Raw genomic sequence first — 15,428 nt, forward strand, 5'->3', positions numbered from 1 at the left:
GCGCTTGTATTTATCTATAGCTATGCGATACCGTTTATAGTGCTCCGATTTTTCACTTCGCTTCCCGTGATTCACCTCGCTTCTCGATAGAATTCTAATGAGTATATTATTTCGCTCGCGTCTGAATTTTTCATATTACTCGAATGCAGGAAGAAATATTTGCAACAGTCGTCGCGTTATTTTTTCTCTAAATTGCAAATTAAATTCAAGTAGAGTATAAATTACCATCTATTTGGAGTCGTTAATCTATGACTATGTTATAGTTTAGAAACAAATTTTAAAATTTGTTCCTACCTAGTTTTGACACGTTAACGTTGACGGTTTAATTAGCCGCTCCGAGATTTCGATTCGACAAGTTCACGACGGATCAACGGAATTTAATTAACACAATTAGGACTCTGACGTTTTCCGTTTTCAAGGCGCAAAACAGTTGAGGAGACCGCGCGTGACGACGATATCCACGTGAATTTCGCCCGAGGCTGTCGATCGAGCGTAATAAAAGGGATGTGTACACCGGTTGTAGTTATCGCTATTACGAAAAAAGAAAAAATAATTCCCACTGACATCGCAGCCGCGTCGACAAAATACATACATCGCGTCGCTCTTCGCGACCGGCGGCGTCGTACCTCAACCGAAATAACTCCGAGCGCACTATCTTCGTCCGTGTGGTAACACGTCTCGACGAATTCGCGCTGAGACGAGACCGTAAGTGCCGGCCAAGGTGAAGCGAGAGATGATAAAGATGGAAAAAGAGAGAAACTTACACTTTGTAGAAACTGACGGGAGAGAACTTCCTGTAAGCAGCGCACACACACGTCCGGGGCTCTCTTCCCACTTCTCCTTGGGCTCCCGCGAGGTCGCCGGGGGGGGAGGGGGGGGGCGTTTACTCCTGGAACGCACAAACGCGTCGTGTCACCTTCCGCGTTTTCACGAGAGCTCGTCGTCGGGCATCACCGGCGGCCGCTCTCTCACTCCGTGGGACTTCCAACGCCGGCCGACGAAAACCGAAATGGGAACGTCGGGTCGGGTCGGATCGCGTCGCTCCGCGCCGCGCCGCGTCGTTGCGTGGTGTTGCGTTGTCGCGTTCCGTGTCGCGTCGTCCGGTCCGCTCGCGAACGGCGAGTCTGTCTCTCTTCCTCGCGCCCTCTCTCTCTCTCTCTCTCTCTCTCTCTCTAGCCCTCTCTCTCTCTTTCTCTCTCACTTTTTCTCTCTCACTTCATCTATTGCTGTCTACCTTTCGTCCTTGTCGCTCTCTCTCTCTGCTCTCGCGCTTGGGAACAGCCAGGCTATTCACCCACGCATGCACGAGATGACGATGATGATGATGATGCCGGGAACGCTGGCTGCTGCAACATGCAGGCTCCGAACGGTCGCTACTTTTACGTTTGCCCGCGCGACGTTATAGTTATCTCGAGTGTAAAAAAGAAAATGCGCAGTGATAAAATTCACGCACGGAGGGAGAGGTGTGTCTTAATCCATTTGCAGCATACCGGCGCACCTTTTTTAATTAGCAATTATCACGGCCGTTCGACTTTTTCCGTCCGTATCGTGAAAATGTATCTCAATATACGAGTTGCTCGTGTCAATATCTTTGAGATACCTTTCAGGGTCTTTCGACAAAGGCACCCTCTCTTTCGTGGAAATCGCCAGTTTTTTTTTTAACTGACCGAGTTTAATTTCGCGGCCGCGAGACGATCGGTTCCCCTCTTTCTAATCGTCTGACCTCCATTTTTAATCTCGGAGGATAAAGAAACGTCGACCTCTCCGTCGTATCTTTAGTGGATTTTTCTTTTTTTTTTTTTCCTCGCGGTGTGCAACGCGCGAGTGACATTGGTGCACCGCCGTTGTTGTCGGCGTCGTCGTCGCCATCGTTGAACGGCCTCGCTGACACAGATTCCGAATCGGCTATTTTTTCCTCCGGCCTGCTCGCACTTTTTTATCTCCGCTCCTTGGTGCGTGCGCGCCTTTTTCTTCCCCGAGCCTCCCTCCCCCCATTCGCAGAGATCGCTCGTTCGTTCTCGCTCGCTTTCCTTCCCTCTCCCCACGCGCCCATCTTTTTCTCTCTTTCGCGTCCTCCTCTCCCTCGCATTCTCAGCCAGATCCTGACCTACGACTACGTCCGGGCCAGCGTCTGAGTTTCGGCAGTCGGGGCGTTCGAGTGAATGGCAGATCTTTTTAAAATGTCGGATAATTTGCAACGTCAAATTAATAATGAATTTTTCTTATATTTTGTTCCTTTTAATATAATAATATAAATATTAAAAGTTTAAAAAGCGTTAAAAGTTAAAAAATTTATTAGTTTTTAAGTTAAGTATTTAAAAAAATATAATAATATAAATATTAAAAGTTTAAAAAGCGTTAAAAGTGAAAAAATTTATTAGTTTTTATGTTAAGTATTTAAAAAAAATCTTTATTTTCTTTAGTCCTGTCCCACAATTAGTTACAACATACCAATGCCAATTATAATAATTTCGCAATTGTTTTGTTCAAAGAGATAATTTGTTCCCATAGCATAGTTTTGTCATAAACATTATTTTAAGAAACTCTTTGAGAGGGATATGTCTGTCTAATAACACTAATTGTAAGTTCATGCGCGCGTACAGAAAATCTTGAAAACCGCGGTCGTTTTAGCCGCGCTGGATTTCGACGATCAGCTCCGAGTGCACGCAAAATGCACAGATATATCTGTCTCGCTATCGCTGCGTAGGGAACTCGGGGGGAGAGGGGAACTACCCACTTCTCGCTTCCTCACGCGCACGCCTCTCTCCCTCCGTCCTTTTCGCTCTTTTTCTCCTTTCTTCTCGCGCTCTCGCAGCCAGATCCTGACCTACGACTACGCTTTCGTGCGAGCGCGCGAATTTCACCCGAAAGTCGACGCGGCCGAAGGAGTGGATTCGCGGACCTCCGAGGTCACGGAGCGACAGTGGGGATCCGAGGCCGTGGGTCCACGAGGGGGGCCGCGACGTGAAGAAAGAGGGCAGACGAGAGGGAGATCGAAGTAGGTGGTGGAGGTGGACGTAGAAACTGAGGGGGGAGGCGAGGAGAACGTCCAGGAGGATGCGGTGGTGGCGGAGGACTAAGCGACATGGCTCACGGCGGGATACAGGAGGCACGAGAGGGAGGCAGGGGGGAGGAGGAGGGAGATAGAGAGAGGGCTCGACAAGGAAGAAGATGAACGAAGAAGAAGAAGAGGAGGAAGAAGAAGAAGATGAAGAAGAGGAGGATGAAGAAGAAGAAGGGGGCTGATCCAGCGGCAATATACACACGGAGCGGCGCAGACCGCGGCAAAACTCCGCAGTTTTGCTCTGTTCGATTTTGCAAACTTATATTTAGAAGGGCAACGATCTTTTGCCGCGCTCGCGGCGGCCCCAGCGAGAAAGAGAGGAGAGGAGAGGAGAAGAGAGGTTCTCGGATACGCGCGCGGTCTCTCTTTCTTTCTCTCTCTCTCTCTCACGAGACGGACCCCAAGATTTCTCGACCGCGAGAGAGCCACGAAATGGCAACTCTCGCTACCATTGCGTTTGTGCCCCGCTTTTTCTGCCAGCTAGCCGTATCTCTTTTCGTTCCCCTCCGTACGGCTCCTCTGTCACGGATGATTTTTCTTTGTCTCGGTAGCGTCGTCATTATCTCGCGTTGGCGTCAGCGATCTCGATTCTTTCGGTTCGACGGGTTCGAAATACCGTTGCCTTTAACAGAGTTAACGTCGCTCCAAAGACGCGGTATAAGAAAGCCATTTAGTCGCTCATACATAACTTGTAGCAAAATACTCGCGATACAGAATCGCGAAAAGAATGTTGCGAAATTTAAAATTAAATCGCAGATCGAATGCGGAGTTATTTGCGAGTCGCATTCCCCTCGTCACACGCTGCATTATGAGGAATTTATAGACGGGCGATACACGATCGTGACGTATATTGAGTAACATCGCTCCGTGCACCAAGGCCGAAAACAGTGCGGTCCCTACGTTGCCCTATAATCGCGCATGCATTATGGGAAACTTTGAGGTCAATCACCTCGACGAAGTGTATGTGTTTCGTCGTCGCCTTTACTCGCTCGCGGCGGGTTTCGCGCGGGGCTCGCATGCTCCGCTCAATAACGAATTCGCCCGGTTCGTCGTGCGAATATACGTGCCGCTAATTGACATAATTGTCCGCAACAAATATTCGCGTGGGCCACCGGAAAAGTTTCGCCCGTCCATTATTGGGCGAACCGATGTTTTGCGACGCTCACCCTTCTGTTTTCTTGTCTTCTTCGCCGTGTAATGTGTGTAATCATTACGGAAATACCACGGCTCTTGTTGATATATGCATACATCATTAAAAAGGAGTTCGCGCTTCTGGAATAGCCTGTGTATTTCTGTCCTGAGCGCGTGATAATCGTGCAACACGTGTCTCCCCGTCGCTTTTACTCCGTATATTATCGCAAATTCTCACGAAAGTCGGGACGATAATCTGGGCGAAAATCCCGTCCGTGCCGTTCGATTTCCCGCGAACTTCGGGCGACGGGATATTTCCGCGATATACGCGCTGAAACGTAATATAAGCGGCGGGTGTACGCATGGCGTGCGCGGGCGGATTTCGCTCTGTGTCGTGGAACAAGGTTTTCTCTATCTCTTTCTGCCGGCCGCCCCTGCGAGTGCAATCTTATCGTGGAGCAGCGCGCTGCACTCTCGCCGCGGCTGCAGAGGAGCGCGGAGTCAACGAACGATAAAAAAAAGCACGAAGAATAAACTCCGTTCCGCGGCGCGCCCTTCCTTCTCTCGCACATGGGGAGCTCTTACTCCTTGCCGTCCGCGTGTTGCAACCTCTCGGGCGTGTGTGGGCGCGAATGCGGCTCTCCTCCATCCTCTCTTTCCGTCCCCTCTCTCCGTTCCCTCGCCGTACCTCTCTCTTTCTTTCGTCTTCTCTCTTTCCACGCCGCGCGTTCTCCCCGCGCCTCTCGTCGCCCCCGCGGCCTCACCGCCGCTGCCGCTTCTCTTCCCTCTTTTTCTCGTGGTTTGTTTGGGGTAGGTCATGGCGAAGCCGCATACGAAAGAAAGGGGGGAGAACGAGGGAGAAAAGAGAGAAAGAGAGAGAGAGAAAGAGGAAAGAACTCGTGTGCACGTCGGGGGCCTGTGTCCATCGCGACGTGTGCGCGTCTTCCACCTTTCTCTGTCTGTAAACGACTCTTTGTACCAATCACGCAGTTTTGACATGTCATTTGCGAACGGTAGCCGTGCTTTGATGCAGCTCGCGGAATGCACCCACACGGTTTCGATTACTCGTGGAAACGGAATGGAAAGTCATTAGGGGCTGCGTATCATCATCCAAATGTGAAGAGTCTTTTGTGAGCACTGCTGTCAGTATTATATCGCTCTACCATTTCGCTGATTCCTTTTTACTAATTACGCTAATAGATGCACTCGGTATTTTTTTACGCGTTACGTTTTCTCTCTAACTTTTACGTTTTATTTAGTTACACGAAGCGATATCTCGAAGTTGTTACTTTTAGACGATGTTTTCGTAAGAAACGTTTTCCTCTTCTCCGAGAAAATTAGATTTCTGAAACGAATCTCCACCGCCATTATCACCCGCCGTTCTTCCGCGTAGATTCACCGACTTTCGCGAGCATTCGATCGAACGCATTCGATTAGGCCGATTTCAAAGAGGCCGCGGTTGCGCGCGCGTTATTGTTGCCGATCATGCGATCCGAAAATCATAGAAAATTACTGAAAAGCTAAGAAACTCCGTGACGATCCGCTCGGGACCGGGAGCGAAAGGGAGGTGAAACGAGGGGTGCGGAGGATGCACCCCTCGTCTTGAGACGTCGTAATTCTGTCTTTGCCGTAACGGCTATCCGGCACGGAACTTGACCCCCTTCCCTCCCCTCCCGCCATCCGCCCTTTCGGTTTTCTTCCTCGACTCGAAACAGAACAACCCCACTCCACCTCTCTCTCTGCCTTTCCCTGGTAACCAGAAGGGTTACTCGCTCGAGAGAGAGAAAGAGAGAGAGAGAAAGAGCGGTGAAACAATGACACGCGCGCGAGAACCGTTATTTAAATAGTACACGGGAACCTTCCGGGCATGAGGAGAAAAAAAAAGGCTCGCGCTTCTCCGAGGGACGCAACGTGAGAAAGATTCCTCGGGATTTGCATGCCGGAACGAGACGTACCCGCGCCGGCAAATAGATAATACGCGTTTCTTTTGGTTTTTTTTTCCTGCATCGCGGTAAGAGGAGCGAGAGGAACGTAATCATTACTTGATCGTTTTGTATCGCGTCGCGCTCGACTATTAAATCATACACTTTGCGACTATCGTCACGCTTCGTGTTCCTGCATTTTATTAATTTTCTCCGTTATATCTGAAAATAATTAGAAATCTGTCGGTCTTGTAGCGATCGAAAGTGAGTTATTAAATTTCTATCGTTAAGTCCTTTTTCGTTTACTATTTAATTATTTAACCAAAAGTCTTTAGTTAATATATATATATTTAAAAATATTTTAGCTTCCGAGAGCTCACGTTTTTTTTGTACCAACAGGACTTCGTACACATTGAGAAATAACAATGCATATATCGCAATAATTTGCATTCGTCGAAAAGCAGCTCGGTTTCTTTCGGATTTTCCTTTCCTCTGCCCACTTTCCCATCCTCCCCTTCCTTCCTTATGGTTCTGGTTTCTCTTAGCAGCTGTCAGCTTGATTTGAAATCGTAGGCTCAGATCGATTAAGGGTGGATCATGGTCTGGATGCAACTTGGCAATGGTCGTTGGGCCGAGCGAACCGGTTTAACGCGCGTTGAAAGGAGCGAATTGGGGAGAAGCGCGGGCAAAAAATTCATTTGAATCGGTCGACCCGGGTTGAACAGAGGCGTCGAAATAATTGGATTTTAATTTTCGAGGTAGCGCGATGTAGAACAAAAAAACGCGGGTGCACCCCCGGTCCTGAGAACGCTTCTCCGCGAATGTTTATGTAATATTGCGATGCACTCGTCTCGTCCTCTCTACTCCGCGGAACCCTTCATCTTTCCCACGAGCTCACAATGAATTCTCAAGTGTTTCGAAATTTTTTTTTAACAGGGCGGTGTCATTGGAGACAACGGCTGAACGTATTTGCGCGTGTATTATTTCTATCAATCCTTAATTAATTCAATTCAATTCAATTTTATTAAAAGCTTTTAAGATTATAGATTTTAATCAAAGCACACGTGGTTTCTTTTTCCATGAGACTTATTTTAATTTGTAGTTTCGAGTTAGAGTCGACGTAACTATGCGCAATCATGCGTAATTATGCGTAGCGATCTTTTTTTTATATTTTAATAATTTAGTAGCATTAATCAAAATCCGTAAGATTAATGAATCCTAAGATTTAAGAATTAAAAATCAAATCACGTCGGACCTATCGAAGATAACTCGTATCAGTCCTCACCGCCTGGACAAAATGAAAGGACGATGGCTCGCTTCGACGGCTCGGTCCGCGAACGGTGCGTGGGGACGGCACAAAGGAGGCGAATGTTTTAATTAAATCTCGGGGAAACGTGGAAACTTCGCCATCGCTCGGCGTTTTTGCGATTTTCCGAAAGTTTCGCTTCGCGCGCGCGGCGCGGGCGGCTTTTAAGGTGGCGATGGAAGAAAAGGAAGGACGAGGTGGAACACGGGCGGGAGGACGAGGTGCCTGAGCAGCCCCCTCTTGCATCCCTCCCATTGCCTCCTCCACCTCCTCCTGTTACCTTTTCCGCCGTCACTCCGACCGCCGGCGCTATCGCCGCTAAAATAAAAGAAGCCGCAAAAACAAAAGAGCGCTGCGGCTACTTAACGAAACAAATTGTTGTTTCGTCCCGGGGTTGAGAATTTTAAAGTTTTCCAGCAGGAAGGGGAGAAGTATCCCGCCTTTTTACCGCGCCGTACTCTCCTTTCCGGGACCTCACGCTCCGTTCATCAGTCGACAGTTTAACGTAATTCGGGGCTCGTTAGTGCCGCTTTCTTTTCCCGTACTTTCGTGCTTGCAGTGTTGGCGCAAAGTACTCGCGCGAGGAAGTCGCGATACGCATCCGTTCGCGTCGACGATCATGAGCGACGCAGGCTGATCGGTGATTATCCGAGCGCAATTGGTCACTCGACCGAAAAATTGATGTATGTACGCTTTATCGATGTATGTACTTTCTCGTCGCGTGCGTGACACAGGCGCCAAACGTTACGGCGCGGAACGCACATTTCGCCGCACATACCGCCGCGCGTCATCCGTTAAATCTCTAGTGTGATGTAACGACGCGCTCGTTAGTTACGAGGCGCGAGCGAGAACGAGGATCGTTCGAACCGCCGCTGGCGGTCAGCTACGAGTAAAGTAAGACTATTTCACAATGCACAGGAACAAGGCGACACATTCAGCTGACGAAGGTACAGAAACGAACGGCGATACACATACGACACATGCCAGCGGATAAAGAGACAAAAAAAAAGAAAATATTAAGAATCAAAATGACGAACAGATAAGTGATAACAAAGCGATCGAGATGCAAATAAAATAAGAACGATCGCGAGACGTTCCAGAGGAGTTCACGCGGAAGCGAAACTCATAATCGGGCAGAATATATAGCGAACTGAATGTCGATAAATGAAAGAAAAATAATGCCAATGAGCGAGACGAGACGCAGCGCGTCTGCGACGTGCAGGATCGACAAGTTAAAGTGGAATGTAAAGGAAAAAAAAAACGGTTACGACAGAACTTTGGCCGTTGGTGAGAGAAAGCGTCGAACTTAGGGTAAGGAGAGCATTAATAAAAGGGATTTTTTGAACGGGCTGAGTGTTCAACTCACTCGCTGCAGGGTGGACCAGCATTCCTCGAGGGTGCGTTCGCTGATGTTGCCCATTCCTCCACCACCGCCGGCACCTACTGCACCTCCAAGCCCCGCCGCAGAGGCACGAGACTATCAGGCAAGATAGGATAGCTCATGTTAGTCCCCGATCCTCGTCGTCCTTTCGGCGCTACTAACCGTCTCTACTACAAAGCTTCTTTTCGTTGCACGATAGTCCGCGACTTGCTACTTCGAATATAAAAAAGCAAACGCGCTCTGCCGTGGCAGTGACAAGCCGAGAACGGCGGCGTGACGGAATAAGTATTTCTATCTCGTGTAGGCACGCAGAGGTATAGTTGCGGAGTCGCTCGATCAAGGCCGTGTAAATTAATATCAGTATTCGCGATAATAATCATTCGACAATGCAAAACAAGATTTCTACGAAAAGTATCGGCAGGTCAGGTTCGAGTGTGTCGTATCGCGAAACGTCTCCGTGCGTAAGCTAATATGGTTCTCTCGGTTCTTCTCACGAGCGATATTTATAGTCTCTCTAATTACAAATCACCGATGCTCAGACTCGCTAACGCGCTTTCAAAGTTCCGCTATCTGTCGAGAGATACGATGTGACTTTTCTCTCTCTCTCTCTCTCTCTCACACACACACATACTCTAGCTCGCAATCTCACGCTCTCCTTCTTTCTCTCTTTCTTTCTCTCTCTTTCCTTCATCGAAACTCCGCGGCCCATGCCGTCGCAGTAACACGGCGCGATATTTTCTTGGTAACATCTTCCCGGCGTACCGTATGACGTATGCGTATGGTATTATCTGTGTTGCGCGGGTCAAGAACCCCGGGAGACGACGTATCTGCATCTCCCCGCATTGGTGTGCGTGGGCCGCGTTCGCATTTGCGGACCGCACTGCTACTTTGACGTGTGCGTGCTTTCTCGGTCTCTCTCTCTCTCTCTCTCTCTCTCTCTCTCCTTCTCTCTCTCCCTTCCTCCCTCTTTCTCTCACTGACTCACTCACTCACTCACTCTCACTCTCTCTCTGTCGCTTACTCTCACTCGCAAATTCTCTCTCTCTCTCTCTTTCTCTCTCTCTCTCTCTACCGCGTGTACAAGCGTGTAAGTCAGTACGATGTAGTAAGTCAACGTACCCTATTGGTGTGCATGTGTATGCGTACGTGCGTCTGTGTATCTGTACGAACCGTGGTCAGCGTATCTGGGTACAGTCGCGTAATCAAACCGACGAAATTGTTGATGACATGTGACTTTGTAATGCTAAGATGACGCTAAATTAACGTAAAAGCCATTCGCATTCGAATTCCGCTGGTTTTCCGTGTACACGTTGTTCGCAAGCAGTTTTACACGAGCGATAAATTAGAAGCGGCGTTTGGTATGTCGTTCAGCGAGAATTTGCATTAGTAATGCACATTTCAACTTGGCGCCTCATTTTTGCGCCGAGACGACGAACTTTCGCAAAGCGTTGAAACCGCGCTATTTACACAAACGAACGTCGACATGTAGGAGAGACCTTGATATCTCGCGATACTTAGGGCCCGTCGACGCTGTCGTCCGACAGTATTGTTGAATAAATATTTTTCTCCGCGAGGAGAGAAATATTCTCGCTCGAAAGTATTGTCCGGCGTCTGTCGGCTCGCGAGTGAATGACCCTATTTATCGGTGCGTTATGTATTTTTATCGCGGTCGCCTCGCCCTAGTTATTTATCGCAGCTCTCCTCGCAGTGGATACGGAGAGTCGCGAGACACCCGTCCGTTTCTCTCGCGGAGCGCGCGAGCGGAAGATAATAGAAAAAGATACGTATACACACGCGCATATAATGTACGCGCGTAGAACGGAGGAGATATTGACTTTTTTTCGAATTGCGAATATAAAACTCGGGAATTTGCCCCGCAGCTTCTCACCTGTAACTCGTTGACGAGCTTCTCCGTGAGCGTGGCGTCGTGGGAGTCCTGGCTGGTCGCGCCTGGACTCAGCATGGAGTTTTGTGAATTTTGCTGTTGATTGCCCGACATGTTCATACCGGCGAGACCGCCGTTCTGCGCGATGGTACCGGCCATGTTGAGCGCCTGCTGCTGCAGATTCTGGGTGAGATTTTGCGCTTGCAGATTCTGCGTGAGATTTTGCGCTTGCTGTTGCAACGTCTGCTGGTTAAGCGCCTGGCTGAGGTTCTGCGCCTGCTGCAGCGTCTGGGACAAATTCTGCGCTTGGATGTTCTGTTGCAGACTCTGGTTCGCCTGGCTTAGATTTTGCGGTTGGTTAAGCAGTTGCTGTTGTTGTTGCGGCGACAAACTCGGCGTCAAATTATGCTGTAGGGTTTGTCCGAGGTTTTGCTGCATGTTTTGCGTAAGGGCTTGGGTTAGCGCTTGGCCCAGATTCTGGTTGAGCGCCTGAGCCGCTTGGACGGCCTGGACCGCCAATGACGGACTCGACGCCTGCGACATCGTCTGCGCCTGGGCGAGGCTGTGCAGACTCTGGGCCATACTAGAGGCAATGGCGCCCTGATGATCCGCCTGTGGCGACGGCGTCGTCGGTGCCGGGGAAGACTGATGCTGCGGGCCCTGATTAGCCTGGTTCATCGATAACGCATGCTGCTGTTGTTGTTGCTGTATCTGTTGTTGGGGACTTGCGGTCTGGCCAAGTGTCGCGTTCGCGTTCTGCTGCACTTGCGAGACCGCGGCCTGCTGCTGTTGTTGCTGCTGCTGCTGCTGTTGCTGCTGCTGCTGCCCGAGCGGACTGTGCATCTGCTGGACTTGCTGCTGATGCTGCGTCGAATTCGAGATGGGACTATGCTGTATCCCGGGTGAATGTTGAGGCGGACCGCGTTGCGGCTGCTGCCAGTAATCCGACATCTTGAATACGTGCTGGCGTAGCGCGTGGAGGTTCGCGGCTGCCGCGGTGACAGCCGAGGCTTGGATCTCCATGGGTTCGGACTCGTTTTCAAGGTCGGGCTCCGGCGAACTGCAAGGATCCTCGTCCTCCTCCTCGTCCTCCCGCTCGGTGATGTCCTCGTCTTCCTCGTCGTGAATTCTTGCGGACCGGTCCGGCTCGGGTCCGGGCGGTCCTCCGCCAGCAACAACAGCAACACCACCGGCGCTTCCGCCGCCGCCGCCACCTCCACCGCCACTTCCGCCGCCGCCGCCACCTCCTCCACCGCCGCCTCCTCCTCCACCTCCTATCCCACCCCCCGAATCGCCAGAGTGGAGATGATTCCCCGGGTGATGCTGATGATGATGCTGCTGTGGCAGGTGATGGTGAGGACGCGACTCTGGATTTTGGTTGTGCTGCTGCTGCGGATGCTGCGGCTGTTGCTGTTGTTGTGGCTGCTGCTGTTGCTGCTGCGGCGGCTGCTGCTGCTGATGGTGATGCTGCGGCTGCTGGTGGTCTAGCTGGCCGAAGTCTGGTTGGGCTTGCGTCTGGGCACGCAGGTCCAGGGCCGCCGTCGCGTCCGAAATTTTGAGGCCTTCGCGAGAAGCCCGGGCTACCCCCTTCCGGCGCAGCTTGCCCGCTTTTTCGCACCCCTTCCGGTAAGCAGCTCGACGGCCGGCACACCTCTGCGCTCGCCGCCGTTCCTTCCTACCTTTCTCCTCGCTCGGCCGCTGCTTTCAGCCTCGGGATCGTCGTAACGATAACGATCCTCGCGCCGTGCCGAGCTTCGACGTGGGCGGCGGGCAACGTCAGTTACTCGCCACCTGCTGCGACTTCCCGGCCCTGCTACCTACCGCCTGGCTCATGAAACTTCCTCTTATGATTCCTCCACTCCCTCTTCCGGGTCCTCTCCCAGATCTCTTCTTCTCTATCGCGCCTTCCCTAAGTCGTTCCTGTCGCTGTCGGTTACGATGCCTCTCGCGAGAGCACCGCCGATTGGTGATTGTACGTTCGTAATGCGTCCTTTATCGTGATGGCTTCTTACGTACGCAGGTGGCTGTCGTGCCGCGTACGTTTGCGTTTGTTCGCGTTTTCGCGGTTTGGTTGATGATCCTCTTCTTTCTCCTTTTTCTTCTTCTTCTTCTAGTTTTCTTCCCCTCCTCTGTGTGTCATATGACTGTGTGTGTGGTAAATGTATGTGTGTGTGCTTTATATGTGTGTGCTTTGCGTGAGTTGTTGCGCGCGCGAGCGAACGTTCCCCAGCAAATAGGAGAACGGTCTATTTTCCTTCGTCTATCTAACTTAAACTCTATCGTACACTTAAGTTCAGGTTAAAATTCAGGATTGCCCAGCCCGGACGGTGTAAACGAGAAGGATAGTCCACGCGGACGCGAATCGTCGTTTATCGGTCGGAAAGGCGTCCACTCCTCTTCGGGGTGAGAAATCGCACTCGCGGATTATTACTGCTCGTCCCGTTTTGCCCTGAGTATTTTAGCCCCGTTATGTTGGATGTGCGTGCGTGTGTGTGTGCGTGCGTGTGTGTGCGTGTGCTCGAACGCGCTCGAACAGGCTTGAAAAGTTGGTGTCCGCTGTCGCGCGCGTCGGCTTAAATCGGTGAATCCGTGTGAATTCTTTTAAGCGGGACGAGAGCGTTTCTCTCCGGGATTTCCTTCACTCCGTTTCTGCTTCCGCCTATTTCCTCCGATATTCCTTTTCTTCCAAGTTGCTGTGTCGCGTCCGTCGATGACTCCTCCTCGAAATGCGACTCTAGCGTTTTAACTCTTTAAAAGGAATTCTATTCGATTATCGATCACCGCTCGTCGTTACCGATATCGTCGATGGTAGTTGTGGTTGCTTCTTATTATCGTTTAGGTTTAATTAATATTGCACTTAGGTACACTCGTTTTTTGAACACACTGAAATATATATGTATGAGCGCGGGGTTCTCTGTCGAGCTTTCTTTCCAATTCTTGCTCTTTCTCTCTCTCAATCTTTCTCTTTCTCGCTATCTCTCTCTCTCTCTCGATCTTTGTCTTTCTCTGCGCTTCCGTAGCTACTCTCCAGATCTTTCTGTCCTCTATCTCCTTCCTCGCTATCTTCGGATACGCGCGATCAACTCGCTAATCACTTCCTTCTTTGCAACCCCACTTCTACTTGTTCGGCTCTCGGTCTTCTTACGCTCTTCTGCTCCTCTATTTCTGCTTTGCTCGTCTTATTCTGCTTCTTCCGCTTTGTCCAGTCTTCCTCTCCTGCGCGGGAATCTCTCGCTGCAACGCGTCTCCCGCTCGAAGCTGCAATCCAGAAAAAAAGAAAATACAATTTTTGCGTTGCCCGACGACACGCACGACGAATGTTCAACATCAACACTATAATTTTTTCAATGTCATAGGCAACCGTTTCACATGCTTTTGCTCGCGATCGGGAAAGTATTCAAATGTCAATCAAACATCTCCGAAAGTATTTGAGCATTTGAAGAACTGTCACAATATTCACTGTGACTCTCGGTAATATTAATTGTAAGATCTGATTAGAGATCCGATAATATTAAGATTTAAAATATCATGACTAATTCCCGGTAGGGGAATAACTTTATTTAAAACATTGATTTTTGCTAGATGACACTGCCTAAAATCAGCTGTCGTAGCGCGAAAATATCGAGTGCCGAGTAACGCGATATGAATCGAGTTAGAAGAATTCTAATAAAATTTCGTGATATCAGGAAGATATCATAGCCTCGAGATTTTATCATCTTATGGCTTAACGTTATAAATGCGATTCTCTTTCGACTGACGTTTATGAAGGGTTTGCACTTCCGGCCGCGACACAAACAATAATTTCAACCAGCACTGTCAGAAGCACGCACTAATTACGCGACATAGTAAATTTCGTCCATTTGACACATCCACCTCTCGTGTCGATAATTTAACGTTACACAAATTCATACCCTCCGTTTCGTTACACCGACTGCCGTTGACGCGGATTTTCCAATTAGAGAGGGAATTTCGCGTTTTTTTTAGAAAAATCAATTGGTTCGAAAGCGCGAAAGCAAAAGCGCGAACGTCTCTTGCCGTCGCGCGGTGCTCAGTACTGACAATGCGGGAAAGATGCGGGATATGTAATGTAAAAATTCAGGATCGCCATGGTGAGAACTGAAAAGGTTTATAACTGAAAGAGAGTAACATGTCGATAAATCAAATATTTATTCAAATAAAAGTAATGCCAATATAACAATGAGCAATAAATCAGAGTACAGTGAATAGGATAAAAATAAATGTCCGGAGCACTGAATATTCTCAGGAATGTAACGCGAAGTTGTGATTTATATTGATATAACATCACACGGCGAGTAACGCGATGTCACTACCGACACTGCCGTTCACACATCGAGAATTGCGTTCGCGATTATTTTTTTCTTTTTGCCAGTTATCGCTTCTCGTTCGTTAAATCGAGAATTCATGTTTTTGCCGGTATTCCCCCAAATTACGTCGTTATTTCCCGAATTATTTTCGAACAGCCGATAAAATTTTTTTCGCAGAGCATGTCATTTAGCGATAAATAGGATTGACGCGTTGACGACGATGTCAATGAAATGCCAAATAATTTGTTGCGACGCGTGTGCCAGGTTTACGCGACGTGACGAGCATTGTCGGCTGCTCGCTGAATTAACGGCCCGAAATGATCACGCACGCGGATATTCGCATAATCGCTAACTCGTTTACTCGCGACATGACGATTCGTTACGTTTATTGTTCGCCGTGTAATTCCGCGACCG

The 15,428-nt window shown here is 49.4% G+C and overlaps 2 protein-coding genes across 2 annotated transcripts in view; both read right to left on the bottom strand.

Annotated features, from left to right (window-relative positions):
• The window catches only part of LOC105458394 (Krueppel homolog 1), an 81,421-nt gene extending 69,709 nt beyond the window's left edge, over positions 1-11,712 (bottom strand). The window contains exons 1-2 of the mRNA XM_011703666.1: positions 10,693-11,712; positions 8,790-8,900 (exon numbers count right to left, since the gene is read on the bottom strand). Of these exons, the coding sequence (XP_011701968.1) occupies positions 8,790-8,900; positions 10,693-11,712 (1,131 nt within the window). The remainder of the gene's footprint in view (positions 1-8,789; positions 8,901-10,692) is intronic.
• A 16-nt stretch (positions 11,713-11,728) lies between these two features.
• LOC105458418 (protein no-on-transient A) lies at positions 11,729-12,522 on the bottom strand. Its single transcript, XM_011703711.1, has 3 exons — positions 12,478-12,522; positions 11,824-12,387; positions 11,729-11,749 (listed from the first exon to the last, which is right to left on the bottom strand). The coding sequence occupies exons 1-3, from the start codon at positions 12,520-12,522 to the stop codon at positions 11,729-11,731; spliced, it is 630 nt and encodes a 209-aa protein (XP_011702013.1).
• Between the last annotated feature and the right edge of the window lie 2,906 nt (positions 12,523-15,428).

This window comes from Wasmannia auropunctata, unplaced genomic scaffold (genome assembly GCF_000956235.1).
Source record: "Wasmannia auropunctata unplaced genomic scaffold, wasmannia.A_1.0 LD334538.1, whole genome shotgun sequence".
NCBI lineage: Eukaryota > Metazoa > Arthropoda > Insecta > Hymenoptera > Formicidae > Wasmannia > Wasmannia auropunctata.

Bases quoted from the DNA above. Each gene is read 5' to 3' on its own strand.
- LOC105458418 (XM_011703711.1), bottom strand. From the start codon at position 12,522: ATGAGCCAGGCGGTAGGTAGCAGGGCCGGGAAGTCGCAGCAGGTG. The intron at 12,388-12,477 runs GCGAGTAACTGA...GGCTGAAAGCAG, and splicing joins CCGGGAAGTCGCAGCAGGTG to CGGCCGAGCGAGGAGAAAGG. The intron at 11,750-11,823 runs GCAAGAATTCAC...GGATCCTTGCAG, and splicing joins GACCCGAGCCGGACCGGTCC to TTCGCCGGAGCCCGACCTTG.